This window comes from Trichosurus vulpecula, chromosome 7, assembly GCF_011100635.1.
Source record: "Trichosurus vulpecula isolate mTriVul1 chromosome 7, mTriVul1.pri, whole genome shotgun sequence".
NCBI classification, from domain to species: domain Eukaryota; kingdom Metazoa; phylum Chordata; class Mammalia; order Diprotodontia; family Phalangeridae; genus Trichosurus; species Trichosurus vulpecula.
The window spans coordinates 53,808,582-53,836,282 of NC_050579.1; the positions used below are offsets into that span (position 1 = coordinate 53,808,582).

The following is a 27,701-nucleotide window of genomic DNA, read 5'->3' on the forward strand; positions in this document are numbered from 1 at the left end:
GGCTAACCACTGTCCAGTAAACCACATATCCTACTCAGATGCTTTCCTGGGCTTCATTATCTCCAGAAACTCCTCATTCTTCAAGTTAAAATCAACTCTCACATCTCTTCATCACCCCTGCCCCTGGAGCCCCGCCCTCCCTTCCTCTGATTGAAGAAGGCAGACATTGGAGAGCTCCCCTTAGATCCTCCACCATTTAGAGGGCGACTCAGGGAATTCACCTCTTTATTCTCAAGCAGCTGCTTTCCTGGACTTCATAATTAACAGAAGAAACTCATCATTCTATAAGATGAAATCAACGCTAAGACTCCGGCCTCCATTTTCCACCTTGAGGTCCTAAGATTTCATTATACTCCAGAGCCAATAAGTCCCTCCTCCCTTCTCTCACCTGCCCCTAACTTTTCAGCTTCTTTTTATGTGGTGTTTCCCCCTTCAGGGCAGGGATCTTCTTACGCTTTTCTTTGTATCCCCAGAGCTTAGCACAGTGCCTGGCACAGAGTAGACACTTTATAAATGTTTATTCATTATAACTCAGAGTAAATGACTTGCCCAAGGTCTTACATACAGCCAAGACTAGAACCCAAGTCTCTCCATTTCCAGACCAGGGCCCTTTCTACCACGCTACAAAGAGAAGTGCTCACCCAATCTGGGCAATCACCGCCTCCATTATTTCTTGGCCCTGGGACTAACAAACAGACACAAAAGTTCAGTCAGCAGCTGGCCATCTCTCCAAATTATTAGAGTAATTTTAAGCTCCCCAGGGAGCCTCCCTCATAAGCTTCTAATTTGAAAACCAAAGTGTACACCAAAAAAATCCAGGCCCCAGCCAGAGCTGGAGGGGTGACAAGCTTAGCTTTGTCTCCACTGGACTTGGAGTCTGCTTACTGACAACAGATGCCTCCTGTTTCTGGCCCAAAGTAGCCAAGAAACATAAATGTCCCTTTCTGAACGCCAACGGGACAAACTCACAATTGAACTCTTGCTGTCAGAAAAGTACTTTCAAAAGAAGCTTCTTGGAGAATGCTTGCTTTTTTTTTTCAAATTTGCAGTCAACGGTCAGATCATTTTGATAAATGGTCATCCTTCAGTGGTAAAGCACAGTTAGAATCCTGGCTCAAGACTGGTCATGCCTAGAGAGACCATGATGGCTGAAACCCTGTGTCTGAAGTAATGACAGCAATTCCTCTGACATATGGAACACCTGGAAAAAAAACTGTTCCTGAGCCAGGGGTGGGGACCCTGGGGCCTCAAGGCCACATGTGGCCTTCTAGGTCCTTGGGTATGGCCTTTTGACTGAGTCCAAGTTTTACAGAACAAATTCTTCTATTGAGAGGATTTGTTCTGTGAAGTTTGGAGTCAAATGGCCACACTTGAGGACCTGGAGGGCCACATGTGGACTCGAGGCCACAGGTTCCCCACCCCTGCTCCAGACAATCGAACTGAGAGCTTGCCCTTAAAAAAAATCAAATTTGGGGTCAGTTTAATCAGTTTAGCTAGAAATCTTTATGCATTAAAAAAAAGTATGATGAACATCATTTAACTTTTCTTGATTATTAAAGATCTTCAGGGGAGATACCAGGGTACTGTGGAAAGAATGCTGGATTTGAAGTCAGAGAACCTGGATGGCCCATGCAACCTCGAGCCATCTCTGGGTTTCAGTTTCCTTATCTGCAAAATGAGCAGGTTGGAGTAGATGACCTTCCAGCTCTAGGTCTGTGATTCTCTGATGAAGAATCTCTCTCTGAACTCAGCTGGGCTGGCTATAACTGAAGCCTTTAAGAAAGATGGCCCTGTGTTCTGGATCAACCTAAAAACTGATCTTTATTGGGTGTGGTGGTGCACACTTGCAATATCTAGTTAATTAAATAAACAGCTAATATATAGTTAATAATAAAGAGTTACATACAATAATCCTGGCAGGCAGATGGAATTACTACCCCCATTTTATAGATGAGGAAACGGAGGCAAATAGAGGTTAAGTGACTTTCCCAGGGTCACACAACTAGTAAGCATCAGAATTTGAACATATGTCTTCCTGACTCCAGGCCCAGTGGTCTAGTCACTGCACTGTTAGTTCCTGATGCAAGAGATCACTGGATCTCAAGCCTCAGTAGGACTAAAGGCTATACAGTATCTGCACCAAGTCTGGCACCAATACGGTAAGCCCCTGAGCCACCAGGCTGCCGAAGGAACAAACCAGCCCAGGTCAGAAAAATGAAGCCACTTCTGTGCCAAGTGGCACTGGGATCAGGATCACGAGTGGCTGCTGAATTTCCAGCTGAAGCAAGATAAAGAGACTGAGTCTGAAGAAAACAAAAAGACCATGAAAGATCTTCCAGGCCAATCTACCTACCAGAAGTCCTTTGCAAAAAAAGTCACCTTAGCAGAGCAACTAAAGCACAAAAACAGGTCAGTCCCACAGGAACAGCCTTAAATAAAATTCAGAGGCCTGTGATTCCAGTTTGGCTGGACAAAGAAAAAGGATGTGCTATTCTGGATCTCTCAAATTCCTTTTATATTTTTTTCTTTATGTAATGTTTAGGCATTTAAATCTTTTTTCCCCCTAAACTTTGCAAGACTCTTTAGAAGGCATATTTCTGGTCTAGCAGCTTTTCCCGCCCCTGCTGTCTTGGGTCAGATTTATCCAAAGGGTTTGTGGGTTGTGTAGCCCACATCTGGCCCCAGGGAACAGCTCTGATTTTCACAGTGGCCTTTCATAACACATCTTCCACTGGTACCTACCCTATCCTGTCCCTGATTTAAGTCTGAGCCCTGACAGAATGAAGTGGTGGTTGATGAGGCAGGATGCCACACAAGTCCCTTTTTCTCTAACTTACCCATTCTACTTGACCACGGTCTCCACATGGAAATAAGAGAGTAGTTAGTAAAAAATCAAATTGGAGAAGAATGAGAAAAGTAGGAAGACTTCTCCCATGGACCTCTCCACAGAGCTGTGCAAAGGAGATGAGAGTGCGGACTTTGCTATAAGCTAAACCCCTGAGATGAATCACTTTTAAGTAGAGATTGAGGAGTTAGCATTGGGGGTTGGGGAATAGGGGAATGAATGGACGATTAATAATGGGTGATTATTCTGTGGTCAGCCCAAAAATGCCTGGCTGCAATCCTGCCTTCTACATACCCACTGCCCACCATGGCTACTTGATGAGATCCCATAGCTGTTGGCATCTACACTTACAACTGCAACAGCCATCATTTCCTAAGGCAACATTTTTTTAATTGTGATTAGGAAATCTCTCCCTCCCCTTTCCCCTGACCCCCACTCCATTTCTCCAAAGCCATGCTGCCCAATAGGTCTGGGATACATGAACAAATTTATAATCTTGCCACTACCAACCATTCTTATGTTGTCCCTGGAACTCCTATCCATCAGTCTTAATTTTGCCTCCTAGAGCAATATGAAACAATTCCTTTTTCTACATAAGTTTTTATTTTCAATTGCTTTAAGAATATGACTTAGTTTTGTCCATTGGGTTGTCCAGACCTCAAACATTATTATAAGATGAAGCATCATGAGTTCAAGAGTGATCCCAGGAATCAAAAGATGTCACAAAGTTGATGGGAAATGGGCTCATTTTGGAGGTGGCTAGGCCTGGCTCCAGCTTGAGGCCTGGCCATGTTTCTAGCTCCTAAACAGAATGCCAGTTGTCAGTATACCCTTTCATACACCTTTGCCAACCCTGAACACCTTGACAGCTGTCATGTACTGCATATACATATACTTATCTAAATTACTAGAAGGAGGTCTTTGAGGAAAGGTTGGATGGATGACCACTGACCAGGATACACTATGGGAGGAAGGCATTCTCAGCTAGGTACCTATCTCAGCCGGTCCCCTTTATCTCTAAGACTCAGGGATACAATGCACTCATTTCTAAATGACTTCTGCCTGTTATACCCATCTCTAACAGTTATCACTCACGCACCTGACACTTAATAGTAGGGTTCAGTAGCCTATGGCTAATGTGTCTGAGATGATTCCTGAACCCATTTTAAGCCACACACCCAGACTCTATTAACCACCACTCTGGAGAGTAACTGCCTGCAGCAGAAGTTAGACGGTAAGTCTCTCACCTCTAATATGAAGGAGATTCAGCAGCTGTCTCCTCTCTCCATCACTCAGCACACAAGAAAAGACAGACATCAGAATCCCGTTTTATCAAATCAGAAGCAGACCAGCTGTTTTCTAGCAAGCCACGAAACTTAATTTTCCTGGATTTCTCAACTTACCTCAAGTTTCCCAAACTGTAAAAGCGTGACTCGCCATCAGTTGACCGGACCACTTTCAGTGTGAACATGGGCTGGAGCTGCCGGAGCTCTAGCAGCACGATTGCTAGATAATGGATGAAGAGAAGGGCATCCACAAGGGAGACCGCATATTGCACGATGCCCTGGTAATTTCGGTCCCTAGAGTCCAGGATGCGGACACCATAGAAAAGCCAATAGGAAACCACAAACAGAAAAATGAGGACCAGTAAGAGGGCCCGGAACACAAAGATCCGAGGCATTTCCACAGTCTGATGACGGAAAAAGAGGGCCCAGGTCCCAATGAGAAGGATGAGGAGTTTAAACGCCACCGAGATGAAGAGCCCCTCACATATTGTGCCACATGGTTCCAGCTCATCTCGCCATAGAATTGGGGGTAAGAGAATGAAAGCAATGGGGGTGAGGAAAACAAGAAGACCCAAGACTGCGGCCACTGTCAAGCCAAGGTAGCGTTTGCAATCCAGTCCGACACTGTCCTCCATGTCTTTGCTGATCCTCGCAATGTCCTCCTGGGAGATGCTGTGTTCCGAGGTGCCAGTGATGGCTGTGGTGGTTTCTCCCCAGTTGTCATCCTAGTGGCAGAGCACAAGAAGCAATGTGAATCAATCACTGTTTTCTAAACCTCAGAGCAGGAAAAGTGCCTTGGAGGCACTGAACGGGGATGCCTCTAAAATAGTTCCTTCATCTAGACCCTGCTTCAGGACTTCTAGTGAGGAGAAACCCCTCCACTTCTGAGGCAACTCGTGGCTCTCCAGGGACTCATCTTTCCCTTATACCACAAATTAGCAGCATATCCTTCACAATAGCTAAAAAGTGTTTGGAGGTACAATAAGCCATTAGTAGAATACCCCAAAATAATCCTCCGTTATCAAGGGGGAATGCAGAGTGCTTGCTATGTAATTAAAGATGACCTCTTTGAACACTAAATTTTAGGGGGAGGGGTTCTTAATAGAGTAAACAATATTTTCTTGGTGACTCGGGGTTAGCTGGTTTTGGAGTCAAAGAAGCCTATGTGACATTTGCCAGTCACTTCGATTCTTGAGGCCCGGGTTCCCAAATTAAAAAAAAGAGGGGTTTGGACAAGAAGATATCTAAGGTCCTTTTCTTCTCTAAATCGTATTATCCTATGCTCATTACTAATATCAATGACCTTATTCTAATGTGCTGATGCTTTTCAATGGATATTAAGGTATACAGGGATAATTCTCCCCCATATTAAATGGGTCTTGGGCACTGTCCTTTTACTTCTCGTGTCTAGTTTTGTAAATTCTTCAGTTGTTCCCCCCAAGTCACAATGCCAAAGCTGTCACTTCTTCCTGGCATCTGGTTATTCTTGCAATTATCTTTCAATATTCTAGAAGCTATAAAACCAGAGAGAGCAGTATCATTAGGGCTATCTGTGAAGAAAAATAAATAGGCCCCTATAGTAAGTTATAATCCTATGTAGGTAAAATTGGGGAGGTAAAAGTGGAATACAAATGCTCTGGTTGACTGCTTTGTCTTGTGGTATGGTAGGAGCAGCAACTGGTTTACACAGACTGGACTGGTTTTTCTGGCCCAGGGAATGAAGGCTTGATTTATTAGTATGGCTTACTTGCTCCCCCCAAGTCACAAAGGACCCAATTTAAGGGGAATTGGTGCTCTGGCGGTTTTTCAGAATTCCTATTCCCCTGAGAGGATGCCTTCCTGACCTGACTATTGTTAACTTCTGTGTTAAGTGCAGAGGCAGAAGAAGGTGGACTAGTGGACTGAGTGCCATATAGATATATGTGTGTGTAAATACATATATACACATACACATATATATGTATGTAAGTATATATTATATATTATGCAAATTATACATGAATTATAATATATGTATGTAAAATTGTATTTGTATAGCACTTTAAGACTGGTGAAGCACTTTTACAAATTTTGTCTCATTTTGTCCTCACAACAACCCTTTTCTGAACAAGTGTTACTGATTGTAAATCCAGCACTCTACAAACCACACCACCTGGCTAATCTCTCAATTGTTGGATCTCACAGCCTTTTCTCAGGCTTTATCCTTCATGACCTCTCTAGAGCCTCTGAAATTGTCAATCACCCTCTTCTCTTTAGGTTTACCCTCTCCTGTCTCACCGTTCCTTCACAATCTCCATTGCTGTATATCTTTGCAAACCCTGCATGTCTCCCAAAGCTCTGTCCTGGGCCTCTTCCCACCTTCTCTCTTTCACTTAGAGATCTCACCAGTTCTCATGAATTTAATTATCATTCGCATGCTGATAATTCTCACAACCATCTGTCCCTCCATAACCTGTCTGCTGACCTCCAGGCTCACATCTCCAACTTTCAAGTGGATATTTCAAGCTACATGTCCCATAGACATCTTGAACTCAACACGTCCCAAATTGAACCCATTACCTTCCCCCTAAACCCACCTCTCTTCTAACTTCCCTGTTACTGTTGAAAGTTATCATCCTCCCCCCATCACCCAGGCTTGCAATCCAGGTATAATCCTTGACTCTTCATGTTCTCTCACCATCATCCCTGCATCCAATCATGGCTAAAGTTCTGTCCATTCTACCATTGTAACAATACAATATATCTCCTTCTCTCCTCTGACATTGCCCCTACCCTAGTTTATGTCCTCATCACCTTACATGTGGTCTACGGCAACAGCCAGCTGGTTGGTCTCCCTGCCTCAAGCCTCTCCCAACCCCAGTCCATTCTCTAACTGATCTTCCTGAAGTAGAGGTCTGAACACATCACACCCCTATTCAGTAATGGTTCCCTATTACTTCCAGGATCAAACATAAACTCTGCTGTTGGGCTTTTAAAGCCCTTCATAAACTGGCCCCTTCCTACCGTTCTACTCTTACATCTTACTCTCCTCCATGTACTCTGCCATCCATTAATAATACTGGCCTCCTTGCTGTTCCACCAACAGGACACTCCATCTCCTGACTCCAGACATTTTCATTCACTTTGCCCCATGCCTGGAATGGTTTCGCTCCTCATTCTGGCTACAATCTTCCTTCAAGTCTCAGCTAGAGTCTCCTCTTTTGTAATATGCCTTTTCCAGGCATCCTACATCACAATGTCTTCCGTCTGAGATTATCTCCTATTTATCTGATCTGTAGCTTGTTTGTATGTAGTGTTTTACATGTTGTCTCTCCCATTAGACTATGAGGTCCTTGAGAAAAGAGACAGTTTTGCCTTTCTTTGTATCCCCAGCACTCAGCCCAGTGTCTGGCACACGGATGGCACTTAATAAATGCTTATTATTTTTAGCTATCCTGTCACTGCACCACTCAGTAAACTCATTTAGAATCACCGACAGTCATGAACCTGAGTGTCCAAGGAAGTTTTACCTCATTGGTTTATATAGACAAGCAAATCTGTAAAACTCATGCAAAGGCAAAGTAGATTAATGTGCCCAGATGAGATGATGCCTGAGCTTAGTGAAGTACAGACCTACAGTTGGAGGGATAATAGAAACCATCTAATCCAACTCCCTTATTTACAAATGAGGAAGCTGTAGGTTAAAGTAGGGAAGTTACTTGCCCAAGGTCACACAGATAAAAAAAGACAGGGTTCGAGCCAAGGGTTTCTCACTCCACATCTACTATTCTTTTCATTGTACCAACAAGTACCGCCTTACAACAAGTAATGATAATTGAGTCACCTGGGAAAACAAATGAAGTTGAGGCAGTACCTGGGTGATACCTGGGTCACAAATGAACTAAATAAGTTTTGATCCTATGATAACCTGGGTGGCAAGGTACAAGAACCACAAGAAGTAGAAGCTAAAAGGGGGACCCAGATCTAAGAACTGCTGTAAAAATTAGTTCTTAAACTCAAAAAATAACATATGGAAAAAGAATCTTGCCAAAACTTAGTAATAAATTAATTTAGAACAGAAGTTCACAGGCTATATATGGTTATTTTTTTTTCTGTGCAAACACTCTCAGTGTTTATGCGTAGAGTTCCATGTTTTGGATCGTACCTAGCAAAACTGTTTATATTTTAACAAATTAAGATGACTAGTTTCCATTGGTCAGTCACCCTTCTCAAATCACCATTCATTTTCTCTTTTCTACTCACCTTAAATCTAATATACACACACGTATGCATGTGCATATATACCTGTGTATGTATATGCATATATGTACATATACACACATTTATATATATATATGCATGTATGTATATACACACATGTATCTTTAATCTTTAGTGGCCTCTATCTACATGTATCTGTAAACTATATAAGAGCCTGATAACTCTAAGGGTTACCTAGAGTTCTTAAGCTTGGATGATAACCACATCAGCATATGTACCTGTATGCTCAAGAGGCGCCCTGCAGAATAATTGCCAAGGACCCGCAATGGACCAGAAGATGCCTCGAACCATAGCTCTTGCTGGAAGTTAGCTGTCTATGACAGCAGTGGGTGCCCTCCAAAAAAAAAAAAAATCTGGTCCAAACCTATAATTAGAGAGTGGTCCTCAAAAATCCCAGGGTCATTTAACAGTTTAGGAATTGGAGGGGAAAGGCCTATAGTGCTTAAAAAAAATTGAGCCATGCTGCATGGACCAACTGTATAACCTTGTTTGTAAATCTACTTGGGAGAGGAAAGCAGTGGGCCCTTGACCACTCCCTGAGATACATCCAGTGGCCAGTATCTATGTATATTCAGAAGGGAAGCATGATACAGGGTAAAAGGATTTGGAATTAATGGACCTGAATTCAAATCTTAGCTCTCCCACTTACCCATGTGACCTTGGGCAAACCTTAAACTTTCTAGGTTTTATTATCCTCTTAAAATAAAGCGTTGGACTAAATTGCCTGTAAGGTCAATTCCAGCTCAAAAATCCATGAGCCTCAATTAATTCTAAAGTATCTTCTTGCTCCAAATTTATGTTCTATTATTTTATGTTTCAGAGGGAGCTACTGAAGTCAGGATCTTGTGTTCAAATCCCAGTTTGTCATTTACTGTGTAATCTTGGAGAAGTCACTTTCTGAGCCTGTGGGGTATGGATTAGATTACCTCTGCAAATTGTTCCAGTCTGAATCTATGATCCTTTGGCCTCCAAGTATCATTTATTGTATCCATAACAACACAATATTCAGAGAAACAACTATACAGCCAGATTCATTGGAATACCATGAATGAAGTTATAGTACACAGTCTGACACTTGGGAAAGTTAATGCCATGGGGCCTTAAGCTCGCTAAGATCACTGCCAACCCTCTGATGTGCATCTGAGACTAAGAGCCCCAAGGGGGTAACATGTAGTTTGATCATAATACATAAATAACTCTAGTACAATCCAATATCAGGCAGGGAAACATCCTGGGAGACATGTCTGCACATACACGTGTCTGTTTAGGCAAACATATGTGCACGATTCTGGAGTTTGATTTGCGTGTCTGAGGGTGTGGGCACTATCCCTTGGATGGCTCGTTTGAGGGGGTGGTGGTGTCTGACTACACATATGCTTATGTGTGGTCTGTTTGTTAACGGATTTCCATCTGGGGAGTCGGGGGGGTGGAGGGGACTGTGAATCTATGGATGTAGTCTCCTACCGAGTGCAATGGCAAATTGCATTGCTACTGATTCTCATATTGGGCTCTAAATGCTGCTTTCACTACTTTCTCTAATACCTCCCAATGCTAACTGAAGTCTTCTCTCACTATGACTTTTTAAAAGTGACTCCTGCTAAAGGAAGTAGCAACTCAAGGATTATATTTTTTCCTTCTATATAGAAAAACTGTTCTATTCAGAAATAAATTGTAGAAACTGAGACTTAGAAAATTTAGCCCAACCTGTATGTTTACAAGCATTCCTTAGACAACATCTCCAACAAGCGATCATCCCCCCTCTACTTACAGAGGTGTTGGAGGACCCACTACCTCCCAACACAGTTTATTCTTCTTTTGGGTAACTCTAAGTATTAGGGCAACGGTTCTTCCTCTTACTTTGAGACTAAATCTATCTCTCTGCAAATTGCGCCCATTGTTTCTAGCTCAGTTCCTTGGGACCAGGCAGAATAAGATAGGTACCCTCCTTTTCTCTAGGCTAAATAGCTCCAGGTCCTTCACCCAATTATATGGTCTGTTTTCTAGTACTCCCTCTCATCAGCTGTGGCAACATAGCCTCTAGTCAGTTATTCCTCTCCTTTAATGCTCCCAAATAGTTCCTTTTCTTTGATTGGGCCTAATAATTCTGGCTTATCTCTTAGCACCATGTAAAGTGTGGGGAAGTAGCCTCTGACTTAGAGGCAAAGCAATCCCTGAGCCAACAGAGTGCCGGGTCATAGGCCCTCAAACAAATGGAAAGAGCTAGATAAAAATGAATGAACCTACGAGAAAAATAAATGTGAAAACCACAGGAGTAACAAAGACAGTGCACTAAAAGTGGGGGAAAAGAGGGGCTGAAATGGGCCTCTGCCGGGTAACATCACCCTTTCACGTCTGTGCTGTCCCTCTTTCATACTTACCTGTACCTCCTCTGCTCGGGTCGAGTCATTCCCCAACAGTGGTTCTGCTGGAGGGGCCTGAATGGTAACAGATTTTTCTGAACGGCTGCCATCTTTACTTCGGGGGGATTTATGTCTCTCTCTATTTCTCTCCCTGAGGAACAAAAAACAATACAAATATGGATATAGATACAGAGATGAACAGATACATATAGACACGGATGCTGTGGCTGTAGTTATTAACTGAGCTGTGTCCAACTCTTCGTGACTCCATGGACTTGTCCATGGGGTCTTCTTGGCAAAGACAACTGTGTTGCCATTCCTTCTCCAGTGTAGCCCCATTTTACAGATGAGGAACTGAGGTAAACAGGAGTTAAGTGACTTGCCCAGGGTCACACAGGTAATAGGTGTCTGAGTCCGAATTCGAACTCAGATCTTCCTGACTCCAGGCCTGGTGCTCTATCCACTGGGCCGTCTAGCTGCCCAATAGCTACAGCTATAGATAGGTTACGATATTTAGCTACAACAACTTCTTTCATGATTATTCTCCCGCTCATCATGAGATCATAGGATTTAGTGCATAAAGGAACCTTAGAAATTGCCTAATTCTAACTTGAAATTCAATGTCAGTTCATTCTGGATTTGTGAAAATGTTATCACTTCTGCCAGTATGTAAACCACACTATGCTCCCCAAGGGTCAAACTTGGTTTTTTCACATGGAATTTTCTTTCTGATGACACTCATTACCCATGAGCCTATGGGAAGGTTCCATCCTTGTCAGGCCTCAATTTTCTCATCCGTAAAATGGAAATAATACATAATCTATCTCACAGGGTTGCTGGACAATCACATGAGAATGTAGACAGAAACTCTGGATGAAGTTTACATTGCTAGGTAAGTATCCACTTTATTATTATACTTCCCTAGCCAATGGCATGCATTAGAAGACACTGCTTTTTCTCAGCCCTACATCTCGGTCTGGCAGGAACAGGAAAGGGATTCGAAACCTGTATCAGATGATATAATTGTATTATCAACCGCGTAAGCTCAGGCCTGAAAGTCATTCTCCGATGACAGCAGCTGATCTCAGAAACCCCAAAATACTCAGAAGTGTGGAAAATAAACAGGAAAAATGTCAATGTTTTCTTTCCTTCTTTTTAAAAAAATATGATCCAAGTGGTTATAACCACTTAAGGGAAATAGGCTTTCAATACCGGATGAACGTTCTGGGTGGTCGTCCAGGGATCCTCGAGCACACCCTGCAGTAATCCAATCTGGAGGTTACAAAAGGTATCAATCACTGTGGCAAAGCCCACGGAGAGATGGGGTCACAACCTGTGCATTAAACACAGATGGAAAATGGCACTCCTAGTCACAGCTGCTGACTGAGGATCAAAGGGCCTCCACCATTCAGGCCCCTCAGTTGGCTAGAGTAAATAAATAAGTGGGCTGCCCCTCCTTCCCACAGGATCCCTGTGCTCCTCGGTGTAGCCTCCGCCACCAGCCAAACACTTGCCCTCATTCCCAGCAATGGTCACAACGGAACTAACATTAAAGATACATACATATATGTGTATATATATATATATATGCATACATATATATATTCTTTGTTGTGAAAGTCATGCAGTTTACAGCACAGTGAGGTTAAAAAATTAATTTTGAAAAGTTAGTGGTAATTTAGAAACAAATTGAAACTATCTGTACCCTGGCTAACACTGAATTTCCATCTTACCAATGCCTTCCCTTTCTAAGGTAAGGTGCCACTTTTCTATTCAGTCACTTAATCTCTCTTTCTATGTACCAAATACATGCAGCACAGAGTAATTTCCAGAGGAAGAGAACTATAACAACTGACTTACTAACTAACCAAGCCATATACCCATTGGACCCTTCTGATTTTGCATCAATCATTTGTTAAATGCCTACTCTGTGCCAAGCGCTGCATTAGGTGCTAGGATAAAAAGCCAAAGTCAGACAGTTCCTGACAGGAGGAAGCTCGTAATCTATTGGAATCCCTTGGTCGTCCTGTACCAGCCAAATCCTAATAATCAATAAACACACATTAAGCACCTAGCATGTGCTGGCCACTATATTAAACTGGGGGTGCAGAGAAAGGCAATATCAAAATCCATGGGAAATCAAAGGATCACAGATTCAGGGCAAAGGAGATGGGACGGAGCTGGGGAAGAGGAACCCGAGAAATAATTTAGTCTAATCTCATTTTACAGATGAGGGAACTGAAGCACAGAGACAGGAGGTGATCTGTCCAAGGTCAAACTAGTGGCAGAGGCAAGATTTGAACGCAGGCAAGCCTGTGGACCCTAAATCTGGAGCTCTTTATACTACATGCTGCATGCCAGAATATCATTGCAATGACTAATTCTATGGCAGCGGCCCTAAACCGAGCCTACCCTGGGAGTCACGGCACAGGGCCAGGTACTTCTCCTTCTAGTCCTACTTGTTTCTAAGGGAACCGAGAGCAACAAAATAGTAAGAAATTCTCTATAATCTGATAATCCTTTGATAAAAATCAGGTTGAGCCTGATAAAGGGATCGCTATCTGATAAAAGGAAGCTTATTGTTTCTTTTTAATCCTATGAAGCCTGGAGCCCACAGCTATCCACAATCATCCTGGCTAACTGGTCTTCCTAGCTATCCAGTCTGACTGATAGCTAAACTTACATGCCAGCCAGAAGATATCAATGAATGTCTTTATTTTCTTCTCTTTCCTTTTAAGTTGTGCTATGCAAACATCTATCAAGTCTTTGCTTTTGTTGTTTTTTTTAAGGACGCTAACTAGATAAAAGCTTTGACAAACTAAGTCAGCATCACCAAAGGACACCATTGCAATGAACCACTAGCCAGGCTAAGGTGACCCCCCCATCATGGTGAACCAGTCATTGTAACGGTGTTTGTTTTTAAAGGATGTGACCTGTAAAAACAACTTTCCCGCAGGTCACCAGTTAAACAGAAGCCTTCCTTGGTTTCCCAAGATTCCCCTACAAACTACCTAATGCTCATTTGTGTTTATTCTATACATTTTGTCTCCACCATTAGAATGGAAGAGGGCTATTTTGCCTCTTTTTATAGTGGGGTACTTAGCATAATGGGGTAGCTAGATGCTCAGTGGATAGAGTTCCCCACCTGGAGTCCGGAAGACTCATATTCCTGAGTTCAAATCAGGCCTCAGACACTTAATTAGTTGTGTGATCCTGGGCAAATCCTGTCTGCCTCAGTTTCTTCCTCTGTAAAATGGGCTGGAGAAGGAAATGGCAAACCACTCCAGTGTCTTTGCCAAGAAAACCCCCAAACAGGGTCATGAGGAGTTGGACATGACTGAAACAACTGACCAACAACTATTTAGCATAGTACCTAGGACTCAATCAATCAATAAGGATTTATTAAGAGCCTACTATGTGCCAGGCACTGTGCTAAGTGCTGGACCTGCAAAAAGAAGCAAAAAATAGCCCCTGCCCTCAAGGAGTTTACAATCCAATGGCATGAAGAAAGTGCTTAATAAAAGCTTGACTGATTAATGAATACTAGAGGCAGATGCTTGATAGTGAAAGGAACATATCACACCACTCCTTAAGTTCGAGGACAGGCAAGAAACAGGCTCCATAACAATTATAATTCCCCACTAAAACTCCTAATCCAGCATCATGGCTTTGAAATGATCCCAGAGCCATTCCAGTGCACAAAAAAGTCCCCCAGGACATCCGGATTCTCCCCACAGTATATTACTGTAGCATCCAATACCACAGACCTTAAGACAGTAAAGATCTGCCAGATGTCCTCAAGGGCAGGGGATAATATTTATAGGTCCATAACATCCTAGATACAGAAGGCCATCTAATCAAATGCCCTCATTTTACGTATGAGAAAACTGAGGCTGGGGAGATTAAGTGGCTTGCTCATGGTCCAGAGACAGGATTTGAACCCAGAAAACCTCTGACTTCTCCCTGAAACAAAGGCTGACTTCATTACATCAGCCTCCAGGCATCTTCTCTAGCTGTCCCCTATTCTTGGCTTTCCAGGCTTCCTTTAAGTTCCAACTAAAATTCCCATCTTCTTCAACGCTTCTTAATTCCAGTGTCTTCCCTCTTTTAAATGTTTCCTACTTATCCTGTATTTAACTTGTTTTTACATGTCTGTTTGCCCTCATTAGATTGTAAGGTCTTTGAGGGCAGGGACTGTCTTTTGCCCAGCTCTTAACACAGTGCCTAGCACCCTTAATAAATACTGACCGACTGACATCAACATCCTGCCATCATTTGGCGGTAAGTCATGGAATACCTCAGCCCATGAAAAATTAAAGCTCCAGGTGAGCCCCAAAAGCCCAGGTCTCCACCTACTATGCCATATTGCCTCTCATTAGTAACTTATGTGCCTATACGTGTGTCTGATGGTTTGTATCTCGGTGGGTTCATAATAATAATAGCTTGCATTTACATAACAATTTAAGGTTTGCAAAACACTTGACATTCTCTCCTCTGACACTCACAACAGTCCTGTGAGGCAGGTACTGTTCATAATCCTATTTTTCATATCGAAACTGAAGCTCAGAGAACTCAAATGGCCTGGCCAGGGTTACACAGAGAGTACGTCAGAGGTAGGATTGGAACTAGGGTCCTTCTAATTCCAAGTATTCTTTCTATTGTACTGGAATATTGTCTTGGACTTAGATGTAGCTATGATAGCACATGGCTCCTTCTATCGGTAATTCTATACTGACTGGCTGTGTGACCCTGGACAAGTCATTTAGCCTGTCTGCCTCAGTTCTCTCATCTGTAAAATGGGGTTAATAACAGTCCCTACCTCACAGGGTTGTTAGGAGGAGCAAATTAATATCTGTAAAGCACTTTGCAAACTTTAAAATGCTATTATAATGGGCTACTATTATGCTGATGGTGGTGATATGATGGAAAAGGAGGAAGAAGAAGAAGAAGAGGAGGAGGAGAAAGAATAACAATAAAACCTTCAATGTACATAGTCCCTTAAGGTTCAATTTAAGTTAATTTAATTTAAGTTTTATATCCATCCATCATCTCATTTGACCCTCACAAATCCCCTGTGAAGCAGCTGATGGAAGTACTCCTATGCCCATTTATCAGAGGAGGGACCTGATTCATAGAGATTAAGTGACAGAGCTATCCTGAGGCAAAATGGATTTCCTCCCATTAGAGGTCCATAAGCAGGCCCTGGGTGGCCACTTGTGTTGGACTAGATGGCATCTGAGGTCCCTTCCAACCGCAAAGTTCTGTGATTCAATGGCTTGCCTAAGGTCATATGGCTAGTAAGCATCCAAACTGAATCTGACAATTTCAAAGTCCTGTGCATTACACCAACCTGTTAATATGGGTGCCGATATGTGTATTTGTATAACTGTGCGCGTGGGAGGAAAAAAATAAGAACATCCGTAAGAGTATCTGACTGAGGTATGAATCTGTCTTTCTATGTGCATATGTGTAGCTATGGAATATAAATGGTATTCAAGTTAAGCTAAGGACTGCTACTTATTCCTTCTTCTTTCCCTTATACAACCACCCCCAGTTCTAGGGCTCTGTTCCCATACGGGGAAAGCCTTTCCTGAGAAGGTGGGTTTTTTCCCATCCTGATTATTCCTCGCCACAAATAGCTATCTCATCCCCATCATCCTTTATTCTTTCCTTCTCTTTACCATCATAAATTGGTCCCCACTATTTCTCTCCCATAACCCAACATAAGCCTTCTTCCAGGTGCTGCCTGATTCTGAAGCCACCTCCAAGTTAAACCACCGTCAGCTCCAAGACTATCCCCATGGCACCTGGACTTGTGCAGTAGATGACAAAGTTGAAAATAAAAGACAGATCTCTACTGGGAAGCAATTCTTCATTTCCACTGAATTTTGTTCCAATTCTTCTATACTTCAAATCTCAATCATTCCTGGACCCCTCTACAATAAAACCGAAGGAGAAACACTGATCTACACAGAAATAGCGGCACTTTCCTACCCAACATTCTCACCAAGCTAACTAGAAACTCTCCTGAGACTACAGCTTTGCAGCCAGGCTACAAAACCGAGACAATAGCTAGACAGTTCACATTTGTCTATCAACCTGGAAACTGGACTACTCTCAGAGGGTAATCACAATGTCATCAGGTGTATCAAGTTCAGAACCATTTTATCATTCCCCTTTTGAAATCAGACTCCGACTGAAATTACCAAAAAAAAGTGTAGCCCCTTTCATATCCAACTGTCCTATTCGGATCTATTCAAATTCTGAGCATGTCTAAAAAAAACCCAAAAAAACAAAAACCCTCACTCAGTTTTCATAGACATACACACCTGGGTAATGCTTTATGCTTGGCTGGATCGAGGAACTTTCTCATTAACTAGTCCTTGGACAAGTACTACTACTGCTCGGAACACTGATAAAGGACACATTGCTATGCAGCATCTATAAAATATATCCCTTGCCCTAGGGGGTTCACCATCTCTATACCACAGATAATATACCACAGTCACAGAATTCATTCACCCAACAGAATGGCTAAAGCTCAGGAGTGTGGGCGGCTAGTCAATTGCATGTATCTATAAATCTCATCACAGCCTAGATAGCTTTAGAACAATTTCATGGGATTTGAAGCTGGAAGGGAGATCATCTGGTCCAGCTCCCTCATTCTGTACACCAAGAAACAGATCCATGACTTTCCCAAGGTTATTCATGTAGCGAAAGAGAAAGGATTCAAACCTAGCTCTGACTTCAAATCCCACGCCCATAACACCACGATACCACTTACGTCTCTTGAGCTCCACAGGTATTTGACTGAATCCATGAACTGGTATATATGTTCATCTGTCACTAGCAGAAAGTCAAGGTCTCATAGAATCACTGAATATCAGAGGGAAAGGGATCTCCAACCCACAGCCACCTGAATGCTCTCAACAACAAACCCATGTGTAGTACTGAGCAAAGCAGGTAGAGATAGAGGAAAAAGCCCTGAAGGGCCCCTGAAAAAGTAGATTTAGGGCAATGCGGTATAGAAATCTATCCTGCCCTACAAGGAAGTAAGAGGAAAGGGGATGGGGGCGGGGAGAGGGGGTGATAGAAAAGAGGACAGACTGGGGAAAGGGGCAATCAGAATACATGCCACCTTGGGGTGGGGGGGGAGGGTAGAGATGGGGAGAAAATTTGTAACTCAAAATCTTGTGAAAATGAATGTTGAAAACCAAAAATAAATTTTAAAAATTTAATAAAAAAATAAAATCTAAAAAAAGGAAAAAAGTAGATTCAGTTCTCACTTTTGCACCCCACTAGGTGTGTAAACTGGCCAAGACATCTAGCCTATATGCCTTAGTTTTCTCCTCTGCAGAATGGGGGCAATGAAACCTAGATTATCCACCTCCCAAGCCTAAGATAATATATCAAACTGCACTTTGGACTGTGAAAATGTTATGCAAACGTAAGGTTGAGAGGATCATAGGTTTAGAACTGGAAAGGGTTTTTTGAGATAATTTGGTCACAGATAGGGTATTAGGATCACAGACTTAGAGATAGTTTTAAAGGCCTTTTAGTCCAGTGCTTTCCTTTTAGCTATGTCGATACTGTGGCCCAGAGAGTTTAAGTGACTTGTTCCAAAGAGTCACAAGCAAAAGTAATAGAGATGGGACTTGAACCTGGTCTTTGCCTTGAATTCCACTGCTCTTTCCATGGGAGCACACTAACCTCTAACTAACTCATCCCACAGATGAAGAAACTGAAGCCCTGAGAGATTCAGCAAAATGGCCTTCATCATACACAAGATGGGTAAAGAAGTTAGGAGGCAAATAGGTCCGTCTGCTGTCTCCAAATCCAGACTGTTTTCATTAGGTCAGAATGCCTATCAACACATAGATACCTCAGAAGGCCAAAGATTAGGGCCAAGGCTCTTTAATATTCATGAGTGTGCCACTCAAACTGGCACTACGGAGCAGCAAGGGATTATTCACTCAACCACAGCTAATGCCCATTTGCAAAGCTGAGCACAAGGGAGACAGAAAGACAGATTATCCACAAGGAGCTTATAGGATGGTGCCATAGGTTCACAGGTTTAGAGCAGCAAGTGGACTTAAAGATGCCTTATCATCAAATCCCTTTCTTTTTTTTTTTACAAATGAGGAAAAAAGAGTGACTTATCCAAGGTAACACAGATTTAAGCATCAGGGCCAGGTTTTGAACACAGGTCCTCTGGGTCGAATCTTAGTACTCTTTTCACCATACCACAATGTCTTCCTAGTAGAAAGAATATCTGTGGTCTTGAGGTCAGAAGACCTAAAGGTTCAAGTGCTGCCTCTAGCACAAAGTTATAGGATCCCAGGCAAGCCACTTATATGTTTCAGGTCTCAGTTATCTCACCCGTAAAATGGGAAGGATACTTGCACTACCAACTTCACAGGATTGCTGTGAGGAGAATGTTTTATAAAACTCAAACAATAAGTTTAAGTATTAGTTATTATAAGCATCTAGGGAGGTGGGGGGGTGATAAGTTGTCTATTCAAATAAATGAAATATCAATTAAAATAAGATATGTATATAAGAAAGGTATACATGCTACAAAATCAGATCAGGGATTACTTCAAGGAAAAAGAAGGAAGAAGGAAGGGCTTCATGGAAGAGGCAGTATTTCAGCTAAGCCATGAAGACTGGATTGGATGCCAACAGGCTGAGTGGGATGAGAGAAGAGGGAAGTTCAGGCTAAGAAACAGTGTAAACGTCTATCCTCTTCAATTCATCACTGAAACCCCCTACTTTCTCCTCAGAAAAAAAAAGCACAAGTAAATCATTAAATCCCTCAAAATTTTGCTTTATGCAATTTTGGGGAAGAAAAGGAAATGTGAATATGGAGACAAGGTACATGCTCTCCTCGGCAGTTCTAAGGACTTAAGACCACAGCTGTTATCAGTGTTCTGAGATGTTTATCTAATTGTTTCCATTTATGCCCTGACTTGTCTCATCACCTGAAAGGGCTTCCAGGGTTCCAGCATCTTCTGTGTTGTAATCAGTTTTGTTTTGTTATGGATTATCTGGAAAACCTCAAAATATTCAATTCAAACTAATATTCCAAAACAGAGTACTGCAACCTTAGGTTGGGAGCTTTCGGTTATAAGTCTGCATTTTAGTCCCTTTTACCTCTCATTTCTAGTAGAAAAGCCTTTTCTAGGCTCTGAAATGCATAGTGTGAAAAGCCAGAGTCAAGGGAGAAAATTCAACAAATGGGGGATGGGATAGGATGGAGGGAAATATAGTTAGTCTTTCACAACATGGCTATTATGGAGGTGTTTTGCATGGCAATACGTGTATGGCCTATATTGAATTACTTTCCTTCTCAAGGAGGGGCGCAGGGAGGGAGGAAGGGAGAGAATTTGGAACTCAAAGTTCCAGAAACAAATGTTAAAAATTTTTTTTACATGCAACTGGGCAATATGGGGTATAGAAACCTATCTGTCCCCACAAGGAAGTAGGGGATAAGGGGTGGGAGTGGGGTGATAGAAGGGAGGGCAGACTGGGGAAAGGGGCAATAAGAATACACACCATCTTGGGGTGGGGGAGGGTAGAAATGGGGAGAAAATTTGTAACTCAAAATCTCATGGAAATGAATGTTGAAAACTAAAAATAAATAAATTTAAAGTGTCAAAAAAGCGGGGCAGAGTGAAACGCATATAATAACAACTTGGGAGACTAAATCTATAATTTTATCTATGAAGGGAAGCTTCTCTGAATGAGGAAATTCCTTCTACCAATACAGATTCGCACTTCCTCTGCCTTTATAGTCTTCAGAGTCACCTGGTGCAGCTGAGGGGTTAAGAGTCTCGCTCAGGGGTCACAGAGCCAATATGTATCTGAGGCAGGTTCTTCAGGAAGACTTTTATCTCCTATTCCATACTGCCCCATCGCTTTACTTATAATAGAGAATAATAATAATAAAGTGCTTTCACATACATTATCTCATTCGATGCTCCTCAAAATTCCCTGAAAAGTCAGTAAAGCAGATATTCTTATCCCCATTTCACAGGTGACAGCCCGTGACTCAGAGGCTGATTTGTCCAAGGTTACACGCTTGTAAGCAGCAAGATTCTTGACCAAGACTTCTGCTTGTTTTCCTTCATTGCACCATGATGCCTCTCCAATTTAGTTATTGTTTCAGTCTTCTGACCACGGTGGCCCATGGCTCTAGCTTTCTCCGGGTCCTAAGTGAAGACTTCAATGATTGATTCTGAAGCGTATGGGAACTGATGCATTGTATTAACCCCACCCACCACCGTAACCAGCACTACAATACCTAATTAGAAGTTCAGAGACTTACCATGGCCTAACAGAGCACTCTATGGTAGCACCATGTTGAACAGGTCATCCCCTTGATCTGGGTAAAATTAGCCCCATCGGTTATAATAGCCTTAAAGAGGCTGAGCACTGTTTTGATATAGACCTTATGTAGGCCAGTAAGCTTCGCTCAGAGAAAAGACCTTTGTTCCATAGCCACAGGCTACATCACCCAGGAGGGCTATATTGATGTAGGCTAGGGCAAGGAGAGCAGAGCAGCCTCAATGAAAAGCCCAGCTCAAGCAATTGCTGGAATGGAAAGAGCTCTGGGTTTGCAATCAGATGACCTGGTTTCAAATCCCAGCTCTTCCTCTTGCATGACCTGTACCAGGTCACTCTCCTCTTCGGGGCTCAGTTTCCTCATGTGTCAAATGAATAAATTGGACAAACGATCCCCAAAAGTCACTTCAAAGGCTAAATCTATGATCTTAGGACCTAATGCAGCTACAAAGAAACAAACTTCAAAGTACAGCTTTTAACCCATCCACAGTCAACAGGAACATCCCCCAACAGGAAAGAAAACAAATTAACACCTTCCCTTTTCATTTACATTTTTGGTTAATTGTTAAAGGAGGGGAGTGATCCCCTCAGAGAAGCGCTCAGAACTGAAAGAAACACTGCAGCTGAAGTAGAAACCTTAATCTAAAATCAATTATGAAAAGAACAAGGGGCCATCCATAGTCTTCTGCTAGAAAATCTAATTTGGCAGGGTAGTTACTCCTCATGCATTTTAAAAGCCCTTTCAGGATCCAGTTTCCTGTATTGTCAAGGGAGACAAACTCCCGGCTCTACCATCTCCACCGCACTCTGGTTTGAAATGTTTTAACCTGTGAAACAATTTCAACAGCACTGGGGTAGAGGCAACGCTCGAACACACACTGGAACATTTCCCAGATAAGGAAGAAGTGAATAATCAATAAAGTTTACCTACCCTGGTCTGTGAGATTTCTTGGAGTGACTTGAATAATAAGAATATCCAGAATACGTAGATTCGGTATCCATAGCAGAGGGCACCTTGCCCTTGGAGAAGGGGCAGGTATTAGTTTTCCTTGGGAGAAAATGACCACCACTATAGTGCTTTTCACCGATGGCCCTCCAGAGACACGGGGGAGGAGTCTGGGAATTGGAGGAGTGCTCTTCCAACTCTTCGACCTCGAGAAAGGCTATGGAAGAGATACCTTAACCTGCAACATTCACCTAAAAGGGGAAAAATGAAATATTACAGCAGCAGCAGTAGCATCCAATCAGCAGCAACTCAATATTCGGAATGTTGATTACAGAGTATTTAGATAAGAGGTGGAGAGAGGCAGGTTAATATCAATGTTATCTAGGCATCTAGAAAGGGATCCAGCTCCAGGTTTTCTACTCCTGCAGTTCATAGTCTCCCTACACACATCCCATATGTGAAGAAGATACCAGTAACCCCTCAAGCCACCTTCTGCCCCCAAATCTCTTATTTGAAGAAAGAAGAGATGGCTTCAATCTCCCTTAATTTTAGTGCCTTCCCTCTGTTGATTATTTCTAATTTTTCCCATATATAGTTTGTGTGTGTATATGTGTGTGTGTGTGTGTGTGTGTGTGTGTGTGTGTGTGTGGTCTCCTCTATTAGACTATGAGTTTCTTGTAGAGAGTGAGAGGCTGATAATTCTGTGCAATTCTTCCTCATTAAATCCAATTCCTGAGCAAATCAAGATATCACACGATGTCACTGATCCTCTTCAGATGAATGAAAGAACATAAGTTTCTTAAGGGTATGGACTGTCTTTTGCCTTACTTTGTATCCCCAGTGCTTAGCACAATGCCTGACACAAAGTAAACATTTAATAAATATTTACTGACTGACCGGCTTTCCAATAGGTACATTACAAAGAATGAACATACCCTCATCATTTATCAGTTCAGAGATACCTGGGAGTCACAGAATCATAGAGCTGAAGCTGGAAGAACACTGGACTCCTCGTCACAATAACCCGAGTTCAAATCCTACCTATATCATGTCAAGCAAACTTCTCTTTATCTTAGATCTATTTCTAATCACTTCATTTCCAGGAAGCATGGTATAATAGAAAGAGTCCTAGTTTAAGAGATATAAGACCTGAGTTTGAATCCTGTCTCAGACATTTACTACTTGTGTGACCTATGAGCTTGTGTTTCATTTCTAAAACCAGGCTAATCGCACATATCACAGACACGATAGTTGAAAGCAATGGTGAGAGCCACTAATCCCTACATGAGGTTTCCCGCAGGTTACATATTGATTTAGTTTTTAAAAGTAATATTATCTATGTTTGAATGTGTTCTTACTAATTTTGTTAAATATTTCCCAATTACATTTCAGTCTGGTTTGTCCTATACTCAGTAACGGTGTGGGTAATATATCTGACCTCTGGTTGAGGGGATTGAGTAAGACAATTTTATAGAAAGCACTAGGTGCTATATAAGTGTGGTGGTGGTGGTGGTAGTAATGATGGTAGTAGTAGTAGCACAGCAGCAGTAGGAGTACTAGGGGTGGTGGTAGTAGTAGTGGTGGTAGTAGTAGTGGTAGTAGTAGTAGTATTTAAGGCTAAATTCAGTTTTTTAGTGTTTTCTTATTATTTTTATTTCTGTAGTTTTATTTTTATAACACTTATTTTTAGTGTTTTCTTCCTCCTCAAATTATATTTGCCAAACCGTGTAATTGTTGTATCCACTCAATTGAATGTAAGCTACTTGAGGGCAGGAACTATTGTTTGTTTGCTTTTTAATCTTTGTTTCTCTAGCTGCTAGCATATTGCTAGCCAGAGTATTCACTCAGTAAATACTTGCTAGTAAGTTGTCCACAGTCACATGGGCACTAAAAGAGCAGCATTGGAGTTTGAACTCAGGTCCTCTGGTTCCAAATCCATTGATTTTTTTCCATGCTAAGTCTCTACTGTTCTATCCACCCCCAGTACCCTCTCACCAATGACACAGTTTTCAGCGCAAAAAGTATCCTGAGCCACGCTCTTGCCAGTTTTACTAACCTTTTTGCAGACAGTGCAGCAAAATGCTAAAGTCCCTGAGTTCTTGGAAGAGGAAAGAACCCACCCTCAGGAATCCAAAAGTCCTGCTTCCTTCCTTGCATCCCACCACACTGGAACCATGTTCCATCTGTCATCTGCTTTCCTTACATCACCATCCAAACATAACAGCTCCTGTCCGAAGCTCCATATGGGAGCTGGAACAGCAGACACAGACAACTGCGATGATCTATGTACGTGTCATGGAAAATAAAGACTACAAATTCAGGGCCAAGCGGAGAGGAGATAGAGGCAAGCTGCCCTGACTACAACTGCCACCTCCAACTCTGGAAGCAGGCTCATCCCACTTTATCCAACTGTCTATACAAATTCTATAGACCGGCATACTCTTTCTGATGTATTTTAACAGCTTATAAAATTTCTACTTTATAAAATACATCATTTCTGCTGAGGATATTTACAAAAACACAGGATCCACATCCTTCCCTTTAACTTGAGTTGTCTATCCCAGAACCTCTTCTTTTCTCACCCTCTCAGTGTCTCTTCAGGTCCCACGGGCTCCACTTTCATCTATGTGCAAATGACTCCCAAATCTGCACATCTTCTCTTTCCTCCCTCCTAAGCTCCAGGTCTGTATGTCAATTGCCTACTGGACATCTCTCTTATAGGCATCTCAAATTCAGGATGTGTGAAATGGAACCTTTCCCCCGATCCCACCCCTTCTTCTGAAATGCCCTGCTTCTACAAAGGGACCACAATCCTTCATCTCACCCAGGTTCCTGGCCCTGGGATCATGCCCAACTCCTCACTCTCCCTAATTCCCCATATTCGATCAGATACCAAGTCTCATCAGCTCTCTCTCATTACATCTCTAACATCAGTTCCCTTTTCTCCATTCACATGGTCACCCCCAAATCCAGGACTTCATCACCTCTCACATGAACTACTAGTAGCAAAAGTATCCTAACTCCTCACATCTTTTCCCTCTCCAATCTAACCTCCGTATAGCTGCTGAAATGATATGCCTATGTCGCTTCCATACTCAAGAACTTTCAGCGGCTCCCTATTACCTTAGGAAAAAATACAAACTCCTCTGTCTAGCTTATAAAGCCCCTCCCAATCTGCCTCCAGTCTTCCTTTCCAAATTTATTAGGCATTATTCCCTCCAGGAGCAGTGTCCCTTCCATTATACCACATTGAATCCCTAGTTTTCTTCAAAGTTCAGGTCACCCATCTTCTACCTGGGGCCTTTCCTGATCCCCTCTTTCCCCCAAATGACAAGTGGTCCCAATTACCTTATAGTTAGTTTGTATTTACATGTGTGTGTGTGTGTATACTTATTTACTATATATTTATGTGCACATATATATACAATTTGTCTTTACTTACACACACACACACACACACACACACACACACACACACACACACACGTCTCCCTAAATAAAATGAAGAAAAGCTCCTTGAGGGCAGGGGTTGTTTTTTTTTCCTCCTCCTGCTACTTTTTTGGTCTTTGTAGCTCCAAACTTGAGCACAATGTAAATGACACCATAGATGAGTAAATACATGACTATTAATAGCTTGATGAAGGAGATTTTAGAGATGCATTATCTGGTCCAATCCCTCCATTTTACAGAAGAAGCAACAGACTTGCTGATTTAGAAGAACATCAGAGCCTTCAAAATCACTACAATCAAAAACAGCCCAAGAACTTTCAAAAAAAAAATCAAGTGGGGATTCACTTCATCTTACCACACACTTCCCAAAGAAATTTAGCTTTAGAATTCCAGTGCTGCCACAGCAACTTACTACATTATGTCATGATAAATAAGCTTCCCTTTATTGAGTGACGGACTGTAAGGTAGCAAGACTTGGGTTCTACAAGTGCCATCTCTGATTCTTACTTAACTCTGTTACAACTGGCCAGTCAATTGACCACTCTCATTCTCAGTTGCCTCGTTTGTAAAATGAGGATAATTATATCCTAGCACCTACCTTACAGCATTGTGAGATTTGAATGTGATTAATTTACGTAAAATGTTCTCTGTATATTTTGAAATGCCAAACAAATGTCAATTACTCTTATTAGCAGATTGGAAAGAGCCAGGTCCTGGGATTTAGAAGGTCTAGGTCAGGGCTGGGGAACTTGCCCTTGGGTGAGGCCTTTTGATTGAGTCCAAGTTTTATAGAACAAACCCTTTCATTACAGAGATTTGTTCTGAGAAGTCTGGATTCAATCAAAGGGCTGCACTTGAGGACTTAGAGGGCCACAGGTTTCCCCATTCCTGGCCTAGGTTCTTAACAGTGTGGTCCTAGGTAAATCACTTTTCTGGATCTGTTTATAAAACTGGGGTACTGCCTCTTCACATTATGAGGATGAAATAAGAAAACGTCTATGAAAGTTGTCTGAAAAGAATCACCCACTACGTCTTTGAGAGAGTTGGAGAGAAGAATTAGAGAGAATTCAGACTAGTCCCTCCTCCAGAGTGCCTTTTACTGCTACATTCACTATTCCCTCACACCTGGATGGGAGGCGCCCCCCCCCTCACCCTTTCCTGGCTTATGTTGTCATTCTTCTATTTACAAATGACTTTCTAAGTGCAAATCCATGACTTTCTAAGCACCAGGCCTCATTTCTTCTGATCTTTCTGCAGCATTTGACAGGGCTGTGACTTTGACACTATGTTGACCACACCCCTTCTGGTTGGTCTGGCCTCCCTTGGATTCCATAACACTGCTTTTCCCTATTTTCCTCCTATTTCTCTCATGGTTCTCTGTCAATCTTCCTCTTCCTACCCCCACTAAATATGTGAAATACATTTTAATTCAACGTGCATTTATTGAGAATCTACTGTGTACTAGATGTTATGCTACCAAAGGTGGGGAACCTATGACCTCAAGGCCACATGTAGCCCTCTACGTCCTCAAGTGCAGCCCTTTGACTGAATCCAAACTTAACTTCATCCCTGTCAATGATACAAAGACAAATATGAAATAGTCCCTGACCTTGAAGCTTGAACTTGAACCTAGGGAAGTTGGCTTTCTAGGGTCCCAACAAATGCCATGATGAATAGGAAGTGGTAAGAGTCCTCAGAGGGGGCACCATATTTATTTTGCACATGCGGTTATCCCTTCCACATCATGACTTTCTCCATCATGGTTTCAATATACCATGGGCTGGCAAAAGAAATTAAATGGGAATTTTGGGCAGTTTTGCAGAAGCCTCAGACTACACATAAAGACCATCAGATGACACAGAAAAAGTTCAGAAATTCAGAAATGTATAAAATATGTGTATCGTATTGTATAATATCAACATATTTTATCTTTTAATATCACAATAATTGAGACTTCTTCTCAGGTATGAAGGGAGGGCCAAAAAATTTTACTCAGATTTTCCACATCACAGGGGTGCCGCACCTCTAATCCCCTAGGTGTAGAAGGGATGACTGTACTTATCTGAGTACGTATTGTTTCTTCTCTTTCAGGAGCCATCAGAGAAGGAAGGCACTGTACTCAGTATGTCTGCTTTCCTCATATTAGTACATGAACCCTCATTGGTTCATTTGTCTTCAGTTAACCAATTAGCTCAAAGCAATAGTATTAA

At 42.1% G+C, this 27,701-nt stretch overlaps 1 protein-coding gene across 2 annotated transcripts in view; it reads right to left on the bottom strand.

Moving 5' to 3' along the window:
- Positions 1-27,701, bottom strand: part of VANGL1 (VANGL planar cell polarity protein 1) — a 68,345-nt gene that overhangs the window by 27,845 nt on the left and 12,799 nt on the right. For both annotated transcript variants that reach the window (XM_036765969.1, XM_036765968.1), the window contains exons 2-4: positions 22,027-22,292; positions 10,770-10,902; positions 4,249-4,856 (exon numbers count right to left, since the gene is read on the bottom strand). In XM_036765969.1, coding sequence (XP_036621864.1) covers positions 4,249-4,856; positions 10,770-10,902; positions 22,027-22,097 — 812 coding nt within the window. In that variant the 5' untranslated portion in view covers positions 22,098-22,292. The remainder of the gene's footprint in view (positions 1-4,248; positions 4,857-10,769; positions 10,903-22,026; positions 22,293-27,701) is intronic.